Source organism: Tamandua tetradactyla, chromosome 15, assembly GCF_023851605.1.
Source record: "Tamandua tetradactyla isolate mTamTet1 chromosome 15, mTamTet1.pri, whole genome shotgun sequence".
NCBI lineage: Eukaryota > Metazoa > Chordata > Mammalia > Pilosa > Myrmecophagidae > Tamandua > Tamandua tetradactyla.
Window position 1 is genome coordinate 38,840,708 of NC_135341.1, and position 21,552 is coordinate 38,862,259.

The window sequence follows — 21,552 nt, forward strand, 5'->3', positions numbered from 1 at the left end:
GGGGTTGGGGAGAGGCTGACAGTTAATACTTTGTAATACTTAAAGGAACCCACCCACCTAAATAGTTATCCATGATTCCTTATAATTTGTGTCTTTGAAATAGATGTGACACTAGAGGAGGACCTGTTACTGAGAAGAGGACTGAGATGGGTTAATGTTGGATTTCTAGATGCTTTAGAAAGAGACCTGTGATTCTTAACTCCTTAATCTTAGGGACACTTAAATGTTTGGTTTTTGTTTTATATTTTAGTTCTTTGAAAACTTATTGAGACAGAGATACTTCTTTTAACCATTAACTTAGAAACTACATCTCTCCCCCTCCCGTTTTTACCTTCTTACTTTCCCATTAAAACTTGTCACAGTATCTCTTTTTAAATTTTTAAGAAATGTCTTTCTAAGTTGTGTTTTTCACATCCATTCATATTAAATTTGACTCTCTTTAAACTTTTCTTTTTTAAACTTCACTGGCAGGTTTCTTTTTATATTTGTTTTCCCTTACTGCATTTTAAACCAAGACTTTTGTGTCATTAAGAGTATTATGATCTGCTTAGCATGTTACTAAGCTGTTGCATTCACATCTACTTCTGTTCAAATTAGGATGATTTGTTTGCTTATTTATTCATTAATTTTTAAGGGGACTATAGCAACATTGATTTCATATCTCATTTAAAGACTTTAAATTGAGACTTGTTTTATTATATAAGGCTTTGTTTAGTTTAGATTTTCTTTAAAATATACTTACGAACTTGTGCCTCAGATTCCAGTTTGATACCACAGAGCCACTAAAAGGAAGTTGTTAGGGTTGATTAATATACCAGGGAAAATAAATGTTTAGTTGATATTTTAACCTCTGATTTTAAAATTTTATTTTTTTTGTACCTCAGATGCTTTCACCTAATTTAATAATTTAGATCATTTTAGTTGTTCTTTATTATGGTCTCTTTTATTAAGTTGATAGTTATTACCTATGTGTTGACTTTGTGTATTGAACTTGTATTCTGCAACTTTGCTGAACTTGTTTATAACTCTGGTAGTGCTTTTGTGGGTTCTTTGGCATTTTTTTATATAGAAGATCATGTCATCTGCAAATAGGAATAATGTACTTAACATGGTGACTTTTAAATGGTAAGTTGCAATCTTATTTAAAAATTTTTCTGTCATAAACTTAACTCTTTATTTTATTCATTTTGCTAATGAGTTAGAAGTTTTTATAATGCTACATTTTTGTAAGATCATTCACCTAATCTTTACTTTAGCAGTTTAATGGCATGTGTTTCATATTTTTCCAGTAGTATTGAAAGTGGTTTTCCTGCAGAGACTCATAGAATGTAAACAACAATAGTTTTTAGTTGTTCAGGATTTTGGCATGTCTATGTTGTATAAAGTAATGAATACCTGTATAGAAGTGTTTGTATTTCAATTGGTGATGTGGAACCTGAAAGGTCTTGGAGAATCCTTTTTTTTGGTGTGATCCAGGAATTGAACCATGGTCTCCTGAATGTGAAAGGCAAGCATTCTACCACTGAACCACCCGTGCACCCTTTTCAGTGTTTTTGTTTGTTTGTTTGTTTTTTGTGAAATATATATACCAAAACAATAAATTTCAAAGTACATTTTAACAACCAGTCATAGAACAAATTGCTAAATTTAGTATGGGTTGTAGTTCCACAATTTCAGGGTTTTCCTTCTAGCTGCTCCAAGACACTGGAAACTAAAAGATATATCAGTATAAAGATTCAGTATAAAACTTCTCTGTTTTAGCTCCTCCTCCTCCTCCTCAATCCTTTTTCCAATCTTTAGGGATATTTGGGGTTTGCCCATTCTAACTTTTTCATGTTAAAAATGGGGGATGAAACTATTGGATACTCTTGGAGAAGCTGGCCCCTCTGGATTTCAGGGCTTATCTAGTGTAGGAACCACCTGGAAGTTACAGGTTTCTGGAAAGTAAACTTAGTACATGAAACTTATGTAGGAGCTCAGATAAAATTCAGGTGTTCTTTGGGGTTAACAAGATGATATCTGTTCAGGTTTGGCAAACCATGGCAATTAGCGATATTTGGCTGAAACTTATGTAAGAGTAGCCTGCAGAATAACCTCTCAACTCTTTTTGAACTTTCTTAGCCACTGATACCTTATTTTGTTACAATTCTTTTCCCCGTTTTGGTCAGGAAAGTGTTGTCGATCCCTTGGTGCCAGGCCAGGCTCATCCCTAGGAGTCATGTCCCATGTAGAGGGGAGGGTAATGATTTTACTTGCAAAGTTGGGCTTAGACAGAGGCCACATCTGAGAAACAAAAGAGGTTCTCTGGAAATAATTCTGAAGCATAAATTATTAATTATACATAGGCTTAACTTCTCTGCTACAGATTCTGCTACAAAGTTCTCTGAAACAAATTTCATAAGAGCAAGCCTCGCAGTCTAATACTTACTGTCATGCTCAGAGCCCCTCAGCAAAGGCGACAGAGGCAGCAGCAGCGAGATGGCAGACATCGAGGTTCTCCGGGCCACTGGTGACGACAGCCTGCTTTAGCACACCCCCTGGACCCAGAGCAGCACCACAGTGGCAGTTCTGATGGTGTTAAAATGGAGAATGATGAATCAGTGAAAGAAGAGAAATCTAACTTAAAGGAAAAGTCTACAGGAAATATGAAGGCAAATAGATTTCATCCTTATTCAAAAGACAAGAATTCAGATACTGGAGAAAAGAAGGGTCCAAATCATAACAGTTTTCTTTAGCAATATTCCATATGACATGAAATGGCAAGCTATTAAAGATCTAATGAGAGAAAAAGTTGGTGAGGTTACATACGTGGAGCTCTTTAAGGATGTGGAAGGAAAATCAAAGGGTTGTGTGGTTGAATTCAAAGATGAAGAATTTGTAAAGAAAACTCTAGAAACTATGAACAAATGTGATCTTAATGGAAGACAACCTGAATATTAAAGAGGATCCTCATGGAGAAAATGCTTGTAGGGCATTGCAACGAACAGGAGGATCATTTCCGGGAGAACTTGTCCCTGTTATGAATCGAGGTTGATGAATTTACCACCTTCCATTCTCAATAATTCAAACATTCCTCCTGAAGTTATCAATAATTTGCAGACTGATAGACTTGGTTCCACAATTTTTGTTGCTAATCTTGACTTCAAAATCAGCTGAAAGAAACTGAAGAAAGTATTCAACAAAGCTCAAACAGTAAAGCAGGCAGATATTAAAGAAGACAAAGATGGCAGGAGCAGAGGAGTGGGCACAATCACTTTTGAACAAGCAATTGAAGCAGTTCAAGCAATTTCTATTTGGGTAATTTTTGTTTGATAGACCTATGCATGTGAAAATGGACGACAAGTCTGTCCCTCATGAAGCCTGTCGCTCACATGATAGTAAGACACCACAATTACCATTTGGTCTTGGAGGCATTGGAATGGGACTTGGTCCAGGTGGACAGCCTATTAATGCCAGCCAGTTGAACTTTGGTGATGTAATGGGAAATTTAGTTCCAAGTGGTATGGGAATGGATGGTCCGGGTTTTGGAGGAATGGATAGAATTGGAAGAGGAATCGGATTTGGTGGCCTGGACACAATGAATAGCATGGGGTGATTTGGTGAAGTTGGCTGAATGGGAGAGCTATACCATGGTGCAATGACTAGTAGCATGGAGAGAGATTTTGGACATGGTGATATTGGAATAAATCGAGTCTTTGAAGATTCCTTTGGTAGGCTTGGTGGTGGAATGGGAGGCATGAACAATATGACTGGAGGAATAGGGATGGAATTGGACCGGATGAGTTCCAGCTCTGATAGAATAGGACTAGGACTAGGAGCTGTACTGGAAAGGAGCATCAATATGTGGGATTCAGGATTTTTATCAGGTCTAATAGCAGGCAGAATGAGAGAAAAAATAGGCTACAAAGGCAACCATGTATTTGTCAGAAATCTGCCTTTTGACTTGACTTGGCAGAAACTAAAAGAGAAATTCAGTCAGTGTGGTCTTATAATGTTTGTAGAAATGAAAATGGAAAGTCAAAAGGCTGTGAAAGTCAGATTTAACTCCCCAGAATCAGCTGAAAAAGCCTGCAGAGTAATGAATGGCATAAAAATCAGTGACAGAGAAATTGATGTACATTTGGATCGTAGTACATGATTTCAAACCATAGTTGGGACATTCCTACATCTGTTTCACTAGATCTCCTAGTAAAAGTAATTTTTAAAGATATACTATATGCTTATAAAAGCTGTAAAAATGAACTTTAAAAATTCTCACCAGCTTTTAACAGTATAGTGTTAAATATATACTGTGATTTTTATTAATCTCAAGTTTGGGTTTTAAAAGACAGTGAGTTTGGTCATTCAATTTAAATGAATGGTTATACTATTTTTAATCAAGCCATTTTCTTGTTATTTTCAAAATGGGATTTGATTGTTCACGTTTCCCTGATTTTTATCAACTTACTGTAAGGTAAAACATGAATGGATTTTTTTCAAAACTTCTGTTTTTTATATATGTAGTTGTCCTTAAAAGGAAAAGGTGCAGACAGATTAGGATGTGATTTCATTTAGTTTTAAATTAACTTTTCTTTGGTTATAAAGAATTACTGTAAGTTTTAGATCCTAAAATTTACTATGCTTTTTTTTTTCGATGGGCAGGCACCAGGAATCGCACCCAGGTCCTCTGGCATCACAGGCAAGCATTCCTGCCTGCTGAGCCACCGTGGCCCGCCCTACTATGTTTTTTAATTTGACTTAAAGGAAGAAATGGATTTTGTCTTTTTCTGCCCCTCCCCATCACTCACATTTTCCATATAACACTACTAATAGCAATCCCCACAGACCCTTATTTTATTGTTTCCAATAATTCAAAGTTCATGTAGAACTGATAATGTGGTAAACCCCAAGTATAAAAATAGGCAGACTAATCCTAATTTGCTGTCTAGTTTCCACCCATTAAAATGAATTGCTAAAGAAAGAAAAATTGAAATACTGAGAGAGATGGTTATGTAAGTCAGTCCTCTATGACTTTTATAGGAGTTGATGTATTTATATATACAGTTGTAATAAACCATGGGACACTTAGGCATAGCATATAAAACATAGTGGATCTCATGATGTTAGAGATCCATATCTCCTATACCTGTAGAAGAAAAACATGTTGTTAAATGTGCATAATGATACTGTATTTTATTAATAAGCTCTGTAAGAATATACTCTGAATCTTTCTTTGTTTATTCATTTTGGGAAGTTGCTGTGTTAGAGCAAAAGTCTTAACTGAATTTATATGTTTTGATCTTTGTTGGGTTAGTATTTAAAGTTTGAGCATTTATTTATTAAATAATAATTACTTTATTTATTAAACTTTTTCCCAGTAAGGTATGTAGACAGCTCATTGCTTTTCATTCTAATTTAACGTGGCTAATTGAAATTTATTGCACGTTTCAGATGAATTATTACTTGGGAGATCAAATTTAGTGAAATTAACCTGCTATTAAACAGTAAATTCTTCCTCTTGAATTACTCTTCTTTTTTCTTCAAAGTATGTTACTGAGGAAGTAAATATTTTTAAAGCTGTAAAAAAGATCTAATGCTTAGACTATTAACTTGGAGTCCCTAGTATTTGAGAGAATATCAGGATTTTCCAGGTGGGAAAGTTTAATAATTCCATTATTTTTCTTCAGTCCCTCAAGGGACTTTGCCAATACTTTTAAATTTTTTGTCTGCTTAACATACCCTGGAATGTAGCTGGGTATTACATTAAGCTATACAGAATTACAAGCCCTTCTTCCCATTCTGGGCTTCATTTGTTGTTTGGATTGTTTAAATGAATTATCCAGGAAGGTTTAGTTAGACTGTGTGCTACATAAAATTTAGGTTTTGACAAAATAAACTTATTTTCCTTTGTTCTTATATAGAGGTGAAACTCTAAAATGCAAATAATAGCTTCCTTTGCCCTGTATTCTGATTTATCTTAGTCCCAACCAAATTGGCTTCATTCTTATCACTAACTGGAGCCTGATCTCTTTTTAGGTTTCTTTAACAATTGTTTTATATGCAGCTTTCAGAGCTGCAGAACTCCAACTCTGAGTCTTAGGTGTCACACAGGTACCCAAAGTTCCAGGGAAATACCAGGTTATACACATATAGCCCAGGATCTCAGAATCTAGAAATAACACAACCCTAGACTAAGTGTGACTTCTATGTGAATTTACAATCTAAGCCCCAGTTTTCTTAATAAGTGTTGTCTAAAAGCCAGCAATAGCAGAATACTTGCTCTTCTATTTTTGGCTTATTTTGTACCTCATGATGTCTCCAAAGTTCCTTCATTTCATGTGTGTCTCCCAACTTCCTTTTTTTCTGTATCCGCACAATATTTATACACCAGTTTGCCTTTCTGCTTCTCAAAGTACCCTTCAGCTACCTGGTCTTGGGGAGTCTCTTGACAGCTGGTGGTTCAGGGTGCTTAATGATGTGCCTTTCGTTTGCTCTGCACTTGGTGGATATGGTGGTGTCTTTTATTCATGGAAACTTACTTTGGACAAGAGATTTTAGAAACCGAGAAATTGGTAAAGCTGGTTGATACTTATTTTCTTATACTTCTTCGTAGCCAGTCCGAAGTCCAGAGAGAAGAGATAGAAAAGCAGCAGCTAATGCTCGAAAGAGGAAGCATTCACCTTCCCCTCCCCCTCCCACACCCACAGAATCACGGAAGAAGAGTGGGAAAAAAGGGTAAGAACTACACTCAAACTTCAAAGGACTTTCCTCATTTTTGCATTTATATTGGAAGTTTTTGCTGGAAGTCAGTTGAACCCTTTGAACTCATAATTGTTTGATAGCTTGTCTTCTAATAGGACATTACGTGGCAGGCATCTCTTGTTGTAGTTACATCAAGACATCCTGAATGCAATCCTTTTTTTATGTTCCTAAATGTAGATCCAGACTCGTGGCTGATTAGGATTTTAAGAAGTGATATTCAATATATTTAACTGGTTCTCTGATTTTACCACCTGTCTCCATTTGTGATCAAAATGATTCATGGAGGAGGTAAACCTATGGCTGTTTTGATTTTCTGAAAAGCGTTAGTACCCTGTTCAGAGTGACACTTTTGTACTTCCTGAGCTTTGCTTGAATGGGACTGTGCCTTCTACAACATAAGTTATTTTAGGACTTAAGTGAGATATTTATAAGCCCTTGCCCGGTACCTGGCCTGAATATATATTAATTAATAGCAGATACTTAATAATCTGTATATTAAATAGTTATTTAATAATTTCACGGCTGCCTAACCTAAAATATTTAAAAAATAGTTTTCTAGAGGCTATGATTTAGTCTTAGAGAAGGACAGTCTACAAAATTGATCCTTTTCCTGTAATAATAAATTTGTTAAATTTCTGACTGTTGACTGGACGGTAAAGTTGTTTTTGGCATCTCATCTCCTGCAGCTTCCTTACACAAACTCCCCTCTCTTTCCAGAACATGCCCTGAATCGTGTTATTCCCTAAAGCATTCTTTTTTTTTTCTTAATTTAAGAGAACAAACAATACACTTAGAACCACCAACAATGGGGTATCTTAGTTTAGCCATAGGCATATTTAAATAAAGTATCCATATAATCATCGTAAAGTCTTTGTTTGTAGTAAATTTCATAAACCAATGTAAAATTAAGGCAACAAGGAAAAATTCTGCATGTTCAGATAGCAGAGTTCTTCAATTCTAAGTATTTAAACACTAACCATTTGATCAGCTGTCAAAACTGAATGTTCTAAAAAACATCATGTAAAAGGTTTTTACAGATATCTGTATTGCTATAGTAATGACCTGTGTTACTAAATATTTTCATGATTTCAGGAAAACATGAAGATACAAATATTTTTACAATTAACATATGGAAATCTTAATGACCTAAAATGGATATCTAAGTTAGCTTATCCATAGGCATATTAAAAAAAAATCTAAGTTGTCATCGTAAAACCTGTTTGTAATTTAAAATTAAAGCAAGGAGGGAAAAAAACCTACAAGCACAGATATCTGAGTTATTTGAATTCTAAGTATTAAACAGTATCTCAGCTACCATTTGATTAACTATAAAAATCTGTGTTCTCAAAATATCAAGTAAAAAGTTATTACAAATATCAGCTTTGCTATCATAGTGAGCTGTTACTAAATATTTACAAATTTTTTATTTCAGGAATTTATTCTGTCTAATATTACTATAACTGCCTGTAGTTTTTTTTAAACTGTTTTTTAGTTGTAAATATAACATATATATACAAAGAAAAGAAAGAAAAAAAAAGTAATAAGTTTCAAAGAACAGTTACCAGAGTTTGTCATGGACAGCATACCTTCAACTCACATTTTTCCTTTTAGCTGCTCCAAAACACTAGCAGCTTTATCAGAGTCATAATAATGGGATCCTACAGTCTTTGTCCTTTTGTGTCTGGCTTGTTTCACTCAGCATTATGTCCTCAAAGTTCATCTACGTTGTCATGTGTTTCAGGACATCATTTTGTCTAAATACTGCATAATATTCCATCGTATGTATATACCACATTTTGTTTATCCACTCATCTGTTAAACTCTCCATATACTCTCTTGGCAATTGTGGATAGTGCTTCTATGAGCAGCGGTGTGCAAATATCTTTCATGTCACTGCCCTCAACTCTTCTGGTTACATACTGAGTTTCGGTATTGTCGGGTCATAGGGCAACTCAGTATTTAGGTTACTGAAGAATCACCAGGCTGATATCCACAGTGGCTGAACCATTTTACATTCCCACCAACAGTGAATAAGTGTTCCAGTTTCTTTGCATCCTCTCCAATATTTATAGTTTCCTGTTTGTTTAATAGCAGCCATTCTTATAGGTGTGAGGTGATATCTCATTGTCTTAATTTGTATTTCTCTGTAGCCAGTGAAGATGAGCAGTTCTTCATGTGCCTTTGAGCCATCTGTAAATGCTCTTCAGAAAAATGCCTACCCATTTCCTCTGCCCATGGGTTGTTTGTTCTTTTGTTGGTTAGCTGTATAATTTCTTTATGTACACAGAATATCAAGCCTTTATCTGATATGTGGTTTCCAAATATTTTCTCCCATTGAGTTGACTCCCTCTTCACCTTTTTTACGAAGTCCTTTTTGCCATTTGTTCTTTTGTGCGCTCCAGTTCTGTTGTTCTGTCTTCTAGCTCACTTATTCTACTTCTTTGAATCTATCGCGTCTCCAGTATATTTTTTATTAGCTTTATTTTATCTTTCATTTCTGTGAGATATACCATTTTTCTATTTAAACTCCCAAATTCTTCTTGATGTTCTTAGAGTATCTTTCTGATAATTCTTTATTTCTTTATAAATATCTTGAGTAGTTGTTCCATAATCCTTGTCCCTCTGGAATTTTGATTTGGTTGTTTGGCTGGGCAATTTCTGCTTGGATCTTGTGTTTTTGTGATTTTCTGTTGTGTTTCAGGCATTTGATTATCTTGATATGGTTATTATGCAAGTTGGTTTTCTTCACTCTTCTGAAGTTTTGTGTTTACTTAGTTTTTGTTGAATGTTTTCTTTTGCACTTTGTTGGTTAGTTATTCTCTGTCAAATCAAGGTCCAGGTTTCATGTAGGGGATATACAGTTCAACTTCAGGGTCTGTTATAAGGTAAGCGAGAATGCACAGGTACTCTAGTGGCAGAATGGCTGACTGCCACACCACTGACCCAAGGTGGACTCTAGCTCCCTGAGACCTGCAGTCCTGGGCATTTTCTCCCCATCTTCTGTCTTGTTTCAGGGAGCAGGAGTGAACTCACTCCATTCCGGCCCACCATCTTCCCAGTCCCTAAAGCATTCTTAATCATGCAGAGATGACTTTATGAAAGTTTAAAAACCTGTTGCTTTTATGTATAATAATAATTATAGTCAGAGTCATAAAAAAGATTTTGCTAATTGTCAAGTCAAATGTATTGTGATAAAAATTAAAACAGCAGAAGTAGATTTTTTTTGGTGTTATGGGGAATAACTTATTCTTAAATTTCTAATCTGAATCTTGCTGTTGATGTTCAAAGATTTCAGAATGACCCAAGATCCTTGTGTATGAAGCTTAATTTTCATAACGGTTCTCAGGCCGAAATCATAGACACTGCTATTCTCATGTAGAAACTGAGATAGGAATAGGACGCTGTGGTTACTGAACCAGGATGTGATGTCCAAAAGACCCACAGTGCATTTGGCATCTAATATGCATGTAAAACCCACTGAGTCGAATTTCTCAAAATAAATGTATTTTGTGTCCTTTAATCAAATACCTCCGGTTTTCAATGGCTAAGCTTTTGCTCAGTTTCCCAAATTTCAAACCATGCTGAAATGTTTTCTTTTTTTTTTTAATCTTCCTGCATCTCTTCTTCCCTAAGTATTTTATCTTTATTCCCTTTAGTTTATAAAAGACTTCTAAAATTCATAATTTTTATATGAAAAAATTGTCATCCTCAATCTCTCTGCAGTGTGAGGACTCGGGCTTGTCCCAGGACACTGTTCCAGTCAGCACTTTGTTTCTTTCCACTCTCACTTTTAAATGCATTCCAGATTATTCCCTGTTTTTTCTTAAGCCAAGGTTTTGTTTTGTTTTTTTCCCTTCATGTCTTTACTCCTGAAGCATTGCCTCCATATTAGTGGATTCTTACTCAGTTTTCAAGATTTCAGTTCATGTCACCTGCAATCTTGACTCTTAAACCCAAACAGTGGTAAACTCTTATACCCAAGCAGTGATACACTTCTGCAGTGGTACATATCAAGTTCTGCATGGTAGTTATAGCTTTCTATGCTGTCTCCCTTGTATTTGTCAAGATAAAGAATAATTTCCATTCTAATTTGAATCCTAATATGCTTCCTTATGTACAGTAGTTATTTTAAAACTTTTTTTTATATATAACATAGCACACATATGAAGTGAAGAAAGAAAGAAGTAATTTTCAAAGCACACTTCAATAAACAGTTACAAAACAGGTCCCAGAATTTATCTTGGACTAACATTCCAGCATCTCAGATTTTTCCTTTGTCTGCTCCAAACAGTGGAGGCTAGAAGGAATATCAGTATCTTGATTCAGCAGCACTTACTGCGTCCTTCCTGCAGGTGGCACTCCCAAGGCGCCTCCTTTGCTCCCATAATGGGAGCACAATCCAGCTTCAGTCTGCTTGTGGGTGGTGTAGAGTAGGGACCAGCAAGAGCACTAGAAGGCTCTTCTATGTCCTTTGAAGCTGTGCTTTCTTGATTCAGTACTTGCCCAGTTTATGCAGCTTATTAACTGTTTTCCATAGTTTTGAAGAAGATTACTGTCTCAAAGATTCCCCTGTCACCTTTGCCTGTATATGTTTGGAAAAATGACTGTCCTTAGAGCAGGCCCCTAGTGCTCTGTAGTGGTTCATTAATAGTGCTAATCAGTAATCAGACCACACATATCTAGAATTTGAAGGATCATGTCTTTGTGTCCCACCCTGGCACTAGCAGCTGTTCTAAAAACCCTAGCTTCACTCCCTACTGCTGTCTGCCATAAAGCCTGGGAAAGGGGAGTGGTAGCAGCTGTAGGGAGGGTGAAACACACTAGTTACCACCCTCTTCCTCTCCTCTCTGGATGATGCACAGTGTTCCATTAGACTTTGGAATTTCAGAATAATTGGTTTTGACAATTCCTGCCAATTCAGTGGTTGTTTTCGTGGTCTCTCATTCCTGAAGTTTCCTACACTGCCATCTTCCCATAATCCATAATATTAGTTTTTTAAGAAAAAAATAAAAAAGAAAGGATTAACACCATACTTAAGTGATTTTGGTTTGTAGTTCCTGATTTTTTTATATTAAGAGCCAGAAAAATACAGTTGTATATATTTTGGACAAACTTATTACGTAAAAGGCTGTTTATAATCCTGGTTTAAGGTTTAAAAGGGAATATGCCATATTTTCTTAGCAGATGTCCTTCTGTTAAGCTAATTTAAGCCTAGGATATTGCTTGTAGTTTGAATAGTGGGATATCTGTTGTCCATTTCTTTTGTCCAATAATTTATGTTTTTCTTTTTCCTATTTGGTTGTAATTTGGGGAATATATCTAATCTGTTTGACTTTGACTTTTTAAAAATGTCAGAACATAAAATTCTAACAGTAATGTAGGGTAGAAAATAAAAAATTGTTTGCTATAAGTAGCTATAATCCATCTTGTTTGCATTTAAATTTTCTCATATGTTTTAGCCAAACTAGTCTCTATGGGAAGCGCAGAAGTCAGAAAGAAGAAGATGAGCAAGAAGATCTTACCAAAGATATGGAAGACCCAACACCTGTACCCAATATAGAGGAAGTGGTACTGCCCAAAAATGGTTTGTATTTTCCAGCCTAGACTGAAAGCATGTCAGACATAATATAATCATACTCACCAGTGGTTTGATATGGTTACAAAGATCCTATTTATACCATCCCCAAACACACATATGGTTTTCCCTTTTAGTGACACTCTGCATTATTGTGGTAGCTTTGTTACAATTGATGGCAGTATTACTAGAACTGTACTTTTAACTGTAGTCTAGAGTTTATGTTAGGCTTCACTGTCTGTGCTTTTCTGTTCTTTGGTTTATTTTTTGGCTTTTGTTTTCATTTAAAAATTTTTTTTTCTAGTGATATGTATACCATCAAAAATTTCCCCTTTTAGTCACATTTAAATATATGGCTTATTGTGATTAATTGCATTCACAGTGTTGTGGTTCCATCGCCACCAGTCATTATTAATACCTTTCCATCACTCCTCACAAAAATTCAGTACCAATTAAGTATTCTCTCCCCATTCTCTATCCATACTCTGACCCCTGTCATCCTGGATTCTAGTTTCCGACTATGAATTTGCTTATTTTAATTATTTCATATCAGTTAAGTCATACAATGTTTGTCCTTTTATGCCTGGCTTATTTCATTCAACATGATGTCTTCAGAGTTCATCTATGTTGTTATATGTATCAGAATTTTATTCCTTCCTTTGGTTTCTTAATATTCTATTTATGCATGTACCACATTTTGTTTATCCATTCATTGATTGATTGAACACTCGGGTTGCTTCCATCTTACTCATATGTAGTGGACCTTTTGGGTTTTAGTGGAAAGCCTCAGGTGTTTACCAAATTCCTTTTACTTGATCAAGGTTATAAACTCAATTTTAGTTTTCCCTTGCACCATGCAATGATTGAAATCTCAGCTCAGTTCTTTCAGTTTTCCAGTGATTTCTTCTCACTGTGTTCCTTTGTGGTCCTACCCCATGCACTCACACTCTAGTAATCAGGGAAGGATTTGAAGGGACTTTGTATGCCCTAGGATATGCCTTTGGGGAAAAGCTGGGTAAATGTCTGTCATACCCAGGTTGACTCCCCCTACTGTTCTATATATCTGTTTCAGGGTTAACAGACCAGCCCAAACTTAGTAATTTCAAGCAACAGTCACTTGTTTTGCTCATGAATGTTTAATTTGGGCACAGCTTAGTAGAGACAGGTGTACTTCTTCCAGGATTAGCTGGGTTGGCTCAAAGTCTGGGGGAGACACACTGTGTAGGGGTAGAATTTTTGGAAGTCTACACGCTCACTTGTGTGGTGGTTAGTGTTGAATTTGACTTGGATTCACCTAGGGCTGTTAGCTGAAGTACATAACTTATCTCTGGGATCAGTGAGAAAATGTGTTGCAAAGTAAATCAGATTCTCAATGGGAAGAAAAACCATGTATTCCTTGGAATAGAACTAGTAAGTGCAGAAGCAATGAAAAATATTATAAAGCATTATTGAGTGACTTAAAAGAATACCTCAATAAATCCTACCTTCAGAATGGGAGATTTCAATATTGAGGAGAAATTGCTGAATATGTCATTAATCTCATTAATTTCATTAGAAAACTGGTATTTAATAAGCATTTTTTTTTAAGTCATGGAAGAGAAAATTTAGGAAAATAACCAAAAAAGTTTTTTGCCAGAACTACGAAGGTAGTGGTAGCCCTAACAGATAGACTACCTAACTGTAAAGGTAAAATAATTAAAGTACTAGTATTGTTTTGGCACAGGAATGGATGAATTGATCAGTGGGATAGATTAGCCAGTTAAACATTAGGCTAATATTTGTTTGTGAATTTCATTTATACTGAATTTGATGTTGCATGTCAGTGAGGAAAAACTAAACTGTTCCTTAAATACTTTTGTAAAATTTATTACTCCTCTCTGTATCATATATAAGTGTTTTAAACTTCAGGTAAATGAAAGTTATAAATAAGCAAACCTAAGCTGTAAAACTTCAAATATCTTATATCTTTTAAACAAATGTTATCCTGGGAGAAAATATTCATTACTCATTTAAAAAACAAAGAATCCTGAGTATGTGTAAAGATTCTTAAACTCCGAAGAGTAAAGGGCAAAGTACTAACTATGTAATGGTAATTCATTGAAAATCTGGACTGCTAAATATGTGAAAAGATTTTCAACATCATTTAACTAAAGAAATTAAATTATAAGAGTATTGTTTACATCAATTAGATTTTCAAAACCTTTGTAAGATTCCCAGTGGTAGAAAGGTCTTGAGGAAGTAGGTACCCTCAGATGCTGTTGGTGGAAGTGTTAATTGATGAATCTGCTTAACACAGTTTGGCTGTGTCCATTAATTATTTTTTTTTAAGTTAGACTGCACTGTGTTGTGAGTTCCATGTTGTTTTTTTAAATTTATTTGTGTACTATCTATACAACCTGTGATTTTCCTTTTTAAAAACATTCAAATGTAATTATATGCACAGTGTTGTTCTCTGCCCATTAAATTTTATATTGTGCATATTCAATATCATTTTTAATTTTGAGTCTATCTTAAATAATTTCACGCATGCATAAAAATAATTTTAAAAGAATGTTGATGACAGAATAGTGAAAAATTGAATAAACCAAGTTTCCATCAATATAAGGCTATTTAACTTTAGGTCCTTTCATGGGTACAGTGAACCTATTAAAAACGAAAGACAGGATGGGCCACAGTGGCTCAGCAGGCACAGTTCCTGCCTGCCATGCTGGAGACCCGGGTTCGATCCCCAGTGGCTGCCAGTGCAAAAAATAAATAAATAAAAAAGACACGCTGTAACTAAAAGTCCTTATTTATATGGAAAGAAAAAGGCATACTTTTTTTTTTTCCAAAGAGAAAAAAAGTTGGGTTTGGGAATGCAAAATGGTGCAGCCACTGTGGAGAACAGTATGGCAGGGCCTCAAAATACTTAAATATAGAATCCCTGTGTGACTTGGCAATTCCACACCTAGGTATACTCAAAGAAAAAACAGAGACTCAAATAGAAACTGTAAACAAACATTCATAGCAGCATCATTCACAATAATCAAAAGATGGAAACAACCCAAGTGTCCATCAACAGATGAACGAATAAACAAAATATGGTACACATTCCATAAGAAGGAATGAAGTTCTGAGATATGAAAACAGCATGGATAAACTTTCAAAATATTATGCTGCATGAAATAAGCAAGGCATGCAGGAGAGCAGATGGCCTATCAACCCAAAATCTGTTTTCCAAACTGCTGTAATTCTGATAGTTTTATAGAATTAAAAGAGGGCAGGTTTTGGGATAATGAGCATAGTGGCCCCAGATGATGTAGAGGTGAACGTGCAGAGTGATTACATGTTTAGTTGCAGACTGTAAGTAAGAAAATGGCGGAAAAAGGCACACTCTTAGAAGAGAGTAATTAAGTGGTAAGGAGTACAGTATGGATAACATTTATTATATAAAATTTTTATGTATTTTTAAATTTTGAAAATTTACCTGTACTCTATTTCACTAAGCAGCATCTCCCTCTCCCCCCCTTCTCCATCCCCTGGTAATTTCTAATCTACTCCCTGTCTCTTTCTATTTGCTTTTGGTAGGTTTTTTATGCAATTGAAATTGTACAGTATTTATCCTTACATGCCTTGCTTATTTCATGCAGCATAATATTTTGAAAGTTTATCCATGTTGTTTTCATATCTCAGAACTTCATTCCTTCTTATGGAATGTGTACCATATTTTGTTTATTCGTTCATCTGTTGATGGACACTTGGGTTGTTTCCATCTTTTGATTATTGTGAATGATGCTGCTATGAATGTTTGTTTACAGTTTCTATTTGAGTCTCTGTTTTTTCTTTGAGTATACCTAGGTGTGGAATTGCCAAGTCACACAGGGATTCTATATTTAAGTATTTTGAGGCCCTGCCATACTGTTCTCCACAGTGGCTGCACCATTTTGCATTCCCAAATCCAAGATTTTAAAACCCCAGAATATGTTTCAAAGTCCATGTAGATGTATGAAAAATATCAGTTCTTCCTCACTTTATTTATTTGAATGAATAACACAGAAATGGGAATCAAAGTATGCTAAAAAAAAAAAAAAGCCTGTCTACAAAAATATTTTGGGGAGCAAGTTTGAAAGATTCTTTCTTCTTTTGTTCTGAATAATTTCCATATTATTTACTATTGTCATGATAATTCATTGCTGCTTGGCTAGTTAGTGAAAAGGATGTAGTTTGGTATGTTGTTTTGATGTTTACCCTTTTTATATGGAGGCGTGTTGCAGTTGTCACTGGAGTTGCAGTGAAATGCATGTATTTTTAAATCATGATGTTTGCTGTTTCATTTATGAAAACATGCATAACTTTCCCCTAAAATACTCTTTTTTTTCTTCTAGTAAATCCAAAGAAAGATAGTGAAAACACACCTGTTAAAGGAGGAACAGTAGCAGATCTAGGTAAAAAGAATATATGTATACATTTATACACATACACACACATACAGTTATTTGCTGTTTACTCCTGTGAATATATAAGCTCCTCTACTATTCCATTCTTTTCTCAGAGATGTAGTTTTCATCTGCAGTAAGCTAAAAATGGTCCTATATTTTATATACTCAAAAAGGTAAAAGACTCGTGCTCTTCTCTGATACAGTTTGTTAAATAAAATTGTAATTTATATATATATTAGTTTACCAAAAAGGGAAAAAGATCCCACCTTGGCTGGTCACTTGTGGAAACTACCTGCTTGGATCAGTAGCTCCACATGCCTCTCTTTGCATCAGTGATGAGGGACCAATTGTGGCTAGTCCCCCAGGGAAGCCAACTGTTCAGCAGCTCTGCAGGCCTTTCTTCACATTGAAGATATCTAAGGGACACCTCCATTGACTGAGTGCTGAGCATATTTATACACTGGTGGCGGCGGCGGCTGTCCCTGAAACACATTAAGATTTAATGGCTGCCTGCTGTATCTTGGGAAATAGAAACATACCAAACATGTGCATGCAGAGCAGCACAAATGGAAACATAGCACTTGCACACACAGGCAAATGGGAGAAAGGAGAGGTATCAGTTAGAGCTGGGACATGACTTTTATGTCCTTGACTTCCCCAACATATATCACCCAGCTAAATATATCTAGTCCTTTCTTTTATTTCTTGAGATCCCTGAAAAGTGAAGATCCATGGACAGGGGAAGAGGGAAGCATATTTGTCAACATCTAGAAGGAAGAGACCATGTACTGAGTATTACCATTAAGGGTCAGTAAATAGGATATCTGTCCTTCTTTTGTATTATTTGAAGTTATAAACATTGGTACCAAGATAATTCATGGACAGAAATATGTCAAGCTACAATTAAATTGTATATCTTGGGCAGAAAGACATCATTAAAGTTATCTTATCACCTAGAGAGAAGTGGTTTTTGTATGGTTTACCAAGATCTAAAAAGAAAAAGTTCATTCTTGACAAACTTACCTGAATTTCTTTCTGTTGGCAACTCCTAGAAAAAACACAGTCCCTATGCAGACTGTAATGGCTCTGGTTAGTTCCAAACTTGACCATACTCTGAGTCTTCTATTCCTGTTAAATTTTTTTAACGGTTGGGGGAAAAAAAAACAATAAAAGAAGAATATATCATAACACATGAAATTAACTAAAATTCAAATTTCATTGTCCATAAATAAAGTTTTATTGGCACACAGCCATATTCATTTGTTTACATACAGTCTATGGCTGATTTGGCACTACAACAAAAAAGATGAATAGCTATGATGCAGAATGTGACCCACAGAGTGTAAAATATTTACTAACTGGCTTTTTACAAAAAAAGATTTGTGGGTGCACAGGTGGTTCAGTTGTAGAATGTTCACCTTTCATGCAGGAGACCTGGATTCAGTTTATGGACCACGCATTCCTCTGGACCACCCTCCCCCCTCAAAAAAAATTTTGTCTCTAACTTATGAATCAAACAATAGTGTTCACCTGTACGTTGCTCAGACCTGCCAGGCATCATTCAGTATATGTTTGTACCTCACCGTATTTCCCTTGTTTTACGAATGAGGAAACAGAGATCTGGGGAGGTTCAGTAATGTTTCTAAGCATACAGCTGTTGAGAGCACCTATATTTAATCCAGGTTTAACTTCAGTGCGTATGCACTGCATCTTCTTTTTCCAGTCTGCTGTTTTGGTTTTTTCAGTTCTCTCTGCCATTATGCCTTCTCAATGTGACCTTTCCACTTCTGTGAAGATTCCAAGCCTGTGCCCATCTGAAGGACTTTGATCTGGCCTCTTCTTCTTGGAATATTTGCCTCATTCTTCTCTTTCATGTTTCAACTTAAATGTCTCATTTCTGAGAAACTTTTCTCATCACTTGCTTTTAAAGGTCCACCTATCCTGTCCCACACTGTTTTACTTTTCATTCTCAGCGTAGTATTTTTCAACATCTGATCTTTTTGTTCATTTACTTTCTGTCTTATTCCTGCCACTCGAAAAGGGCACCGACCTTCTCTTGTTCCTCATAGTATCCTTAACATCTGTATGGTGGCTGGCATGTAGCAGACGGTCCATAAAATTTAGTTGAATATTTCAGTGATAGTCTCTTAATTATTAAAATGCCACACATCTTTTATATGCTCTAAAGTAGACATTTTTTGTGAATTTTTTTTTTGAGTGGGGGAGGATGGTCTGGGGAATGCATGGTACGTAAATTGAACCCAGGTCTCCCGCATGAAAGGTGAGCATTCTACAATTGAACCCCCTGTGTACCCACAAAACTTTTTTGTAAAAAACCATGGGTCACATTCTGCGTCATAGCTGTTCATTTTTTTTGTTGTAGTGCCAAATCAGCCATAGACAGTATGTAAACAAATGAATATGGCTGCGTGCCAATAAAACTTCTATTTATGGACACTGAAATTTGAATTTTAGTTAATTTTCATGTGTTATGATACATTCTTGTTTTATTGTCCCCCCCCAACCATTAAAAAAATTAAAGCCATTCGTAGCTTGTAGATGTGAAGAGAGTTCCCAAAATTATGCCTACATTTTGAGATTCTCTGGAAGGACCCACAGGACTTCATGTATGGTTGTATTTATTGCTAAACATTTTTTATTACAGTTAATTAATAAGGATGCACAAATGAATAAGGAGAAGGACACAGATGGAGTCTAGAGGAATGTATGTACAGGTTTTTTTATGCCATCTCCCTTCCATGAAGGATTACACAGAGGGAACTCTTCCCCTAGCAGCACAAATGCAACAACATATCTGCATTGTTTTGCCCAGGAAATCCCATTAGAGACTATATGCTGGAAATATTTATTATAGACTGGTCACATAGACACCTTCTGCCTAGCATGTACCAAAATTCCGGACTCCCAGAAGAAATATAGATGTTCATTTTAAAGCATAGTTTTGCACAAACTTGCCAAAGCACAATAAACCACCTTCATGGTTGACCATGAATGTCAGCCATGAATAGAAGTCTCAGGCTTATCATGTTAACTCCTTTCTGCCCTTAGTCCATGCAAAGACAGGCAGCAGGCCAGATTTGACTGGAGCACTATGGACTTAGTCTAACTAGATTATTTAGTGCTTTTCATCAAGAATAGTTGTTGAGTGAATAAGTAAATTAAAGAATGACTTCAACAAGTTCTTTTTTAAATTTACAATTCTTTAACCACTACAAATGGTTATAATAATTATAAGAAAATAAAATGTTACTAATGTACTTATTGATAACATAACAGCTTATACACTGGCACTTTTGCTTTTTACAGTGGAAATGACTTGCCTGGTTTAAATTATGCAGTGGGTTTGTCCTGTTCTTTTGCAAGCCAGCATTTAGGTCCTGGAGTCCTCTTATCAATAGTAGACATTAACTCTTATTGGTACTTTGTCTGTAGGGATTGATTATGGCCTCTCTCTTTACTTATTCTTTAATCCCCTCTCAGGCATCCAAAATGTTACTTTGTTTTACGAAATCCCAGGAGGTCAGAGGCCTAATGAGGTCTCTTACCTAGTATTAGACAAGTACATGACTAAGATATTATTAGTCCAAGTAGTAATTAATTATAAATTCCCTCATGTTGGATATGCTTAATTACCTGTGCATTGAATTGCAACTTACCCCTCTGCTTCTGTGTAAAATTCTAATTTATTAAATTATTAAAGATGATTTTGCCTTCTTTCCTTTTCTCTATTATCAGTCACTTATGTCTTAAAATTTCCAGGTAATCCAGAAAGCATTTACCTTAGTTTTAAATAAATTTCATGTTATGATTTTGCAGATGAACAGGATGAAGAAACAGTCACAACTGGAGGAAAGGTAATGATTTAGTATTACCTGGTGTCCAGGAGTAACTCTCTAATTATGCTCTTGACCTTTCTTAACCCTTACAGTCATCCACTTCCTGTTTCATAATTTCTGCTGTAAAGACACAGTAGTGTCTTCAATTTTTAATAAATGGTCCATTGTTTCATTCAGGTTATCATTTTTGACTGTGTTTCTAAGTATAATTAACCTCTAATCTTTTCTTGAAATATTTGGTGAAAATGGTTCTTTGTTTTTTTCATTCAGTCAGAGATGCCCCACATTGATGTTTCATTGTTTTTCATGGTGAAGAAATTAACATATTCATGACAAGATTTTCAACTAAAGTATTTCAACAAACTCTTATACATGTTTCCTTAATTGAATTGTTCTTAATTTTTTCTTTAAAAGTAAAACATCTTTTGTCAAACAGCTGTTTTATAGACCTAGAAGAATACTACGTTAATAAAAAGAAGTTCCTATTCAGAATAAATAGTACTGTGTGGTAGTAAAAAAGTCCAAAATAGAATGTCAAAAGGACTTACTTATAAGATTTTTTTTTATGCCAAGGTCAGATGGAGATTTGAAACCATATAACCAGTTGTATAACAAATCTGTTATAGAACTTAAAAGTCTTAGAGGCAGTTACTATATACCCTCTCCCAAGTGATCCTGCTTGTTGCTTTCTCATTGAGATGATTAAAACTGTGGCTTTCCGGCTCCATAAAAATGGCTGATTTTCCGAATAAAGGCAAATATTTTGTTTCCTAACTGAATTTCTGAAACCTCACACCCCAGAAACACATTAAATGAAATAAAACAAAAACATTAAACTTGAGCATATTTTTTGCTAGGTTCTGTCATTTGGGAAATGAAATTTATTACCTTTGTCATCCTTTGTTTCAATATCATTTAATTAAAAACCATAGGTTCCTTGGTGTTTCATATGTTTAATTTT

At 35.3% G+C, this 21,552-nt stretch overlaps 1 protein-coding gene and 1 pseudogene across 6 annotated transcripts in view; both read left to right on the top strand.

Annotated features, from left to right (window-relative positions):
• SMARCC1 (SWI/SNF related BAF chromatin remodeling complex subunit C1) overlaps positions 1–21,552 on the top strand; it is a 251,121-nt gene that overhangs the window by 141,264 nt on the left and 88,305 nt on the right. For all 6 annotated transcript variants that reach the window (XM_077129473.1, XM_077129470.1, XM_077129467.1 and 3 more), the window contains exons 10-13: positions 6,593–6,714; positions 12,201–12,325; positions 16,681–16,740; positions 20,572–20,609. In XM_077129473.1, coding sequence (XP_076985588.1) covers positions 6,593–6,714; positions 12,201–12,325; positions 16,681–16,740; positions 20,572–20,609 — 345 coding nt within the window. The remainder of the gene's footprint in view (positions 1–6,592; positions 6,715–12,200; positions 12,326–16,680; positions 16,741–20,571; positions 20,610–21,552) is intronic.
• Positions 2,520–6,583, top strand: LOC143657264 (myelin expression factor 2 pseudogene; annotated as a pseudogene).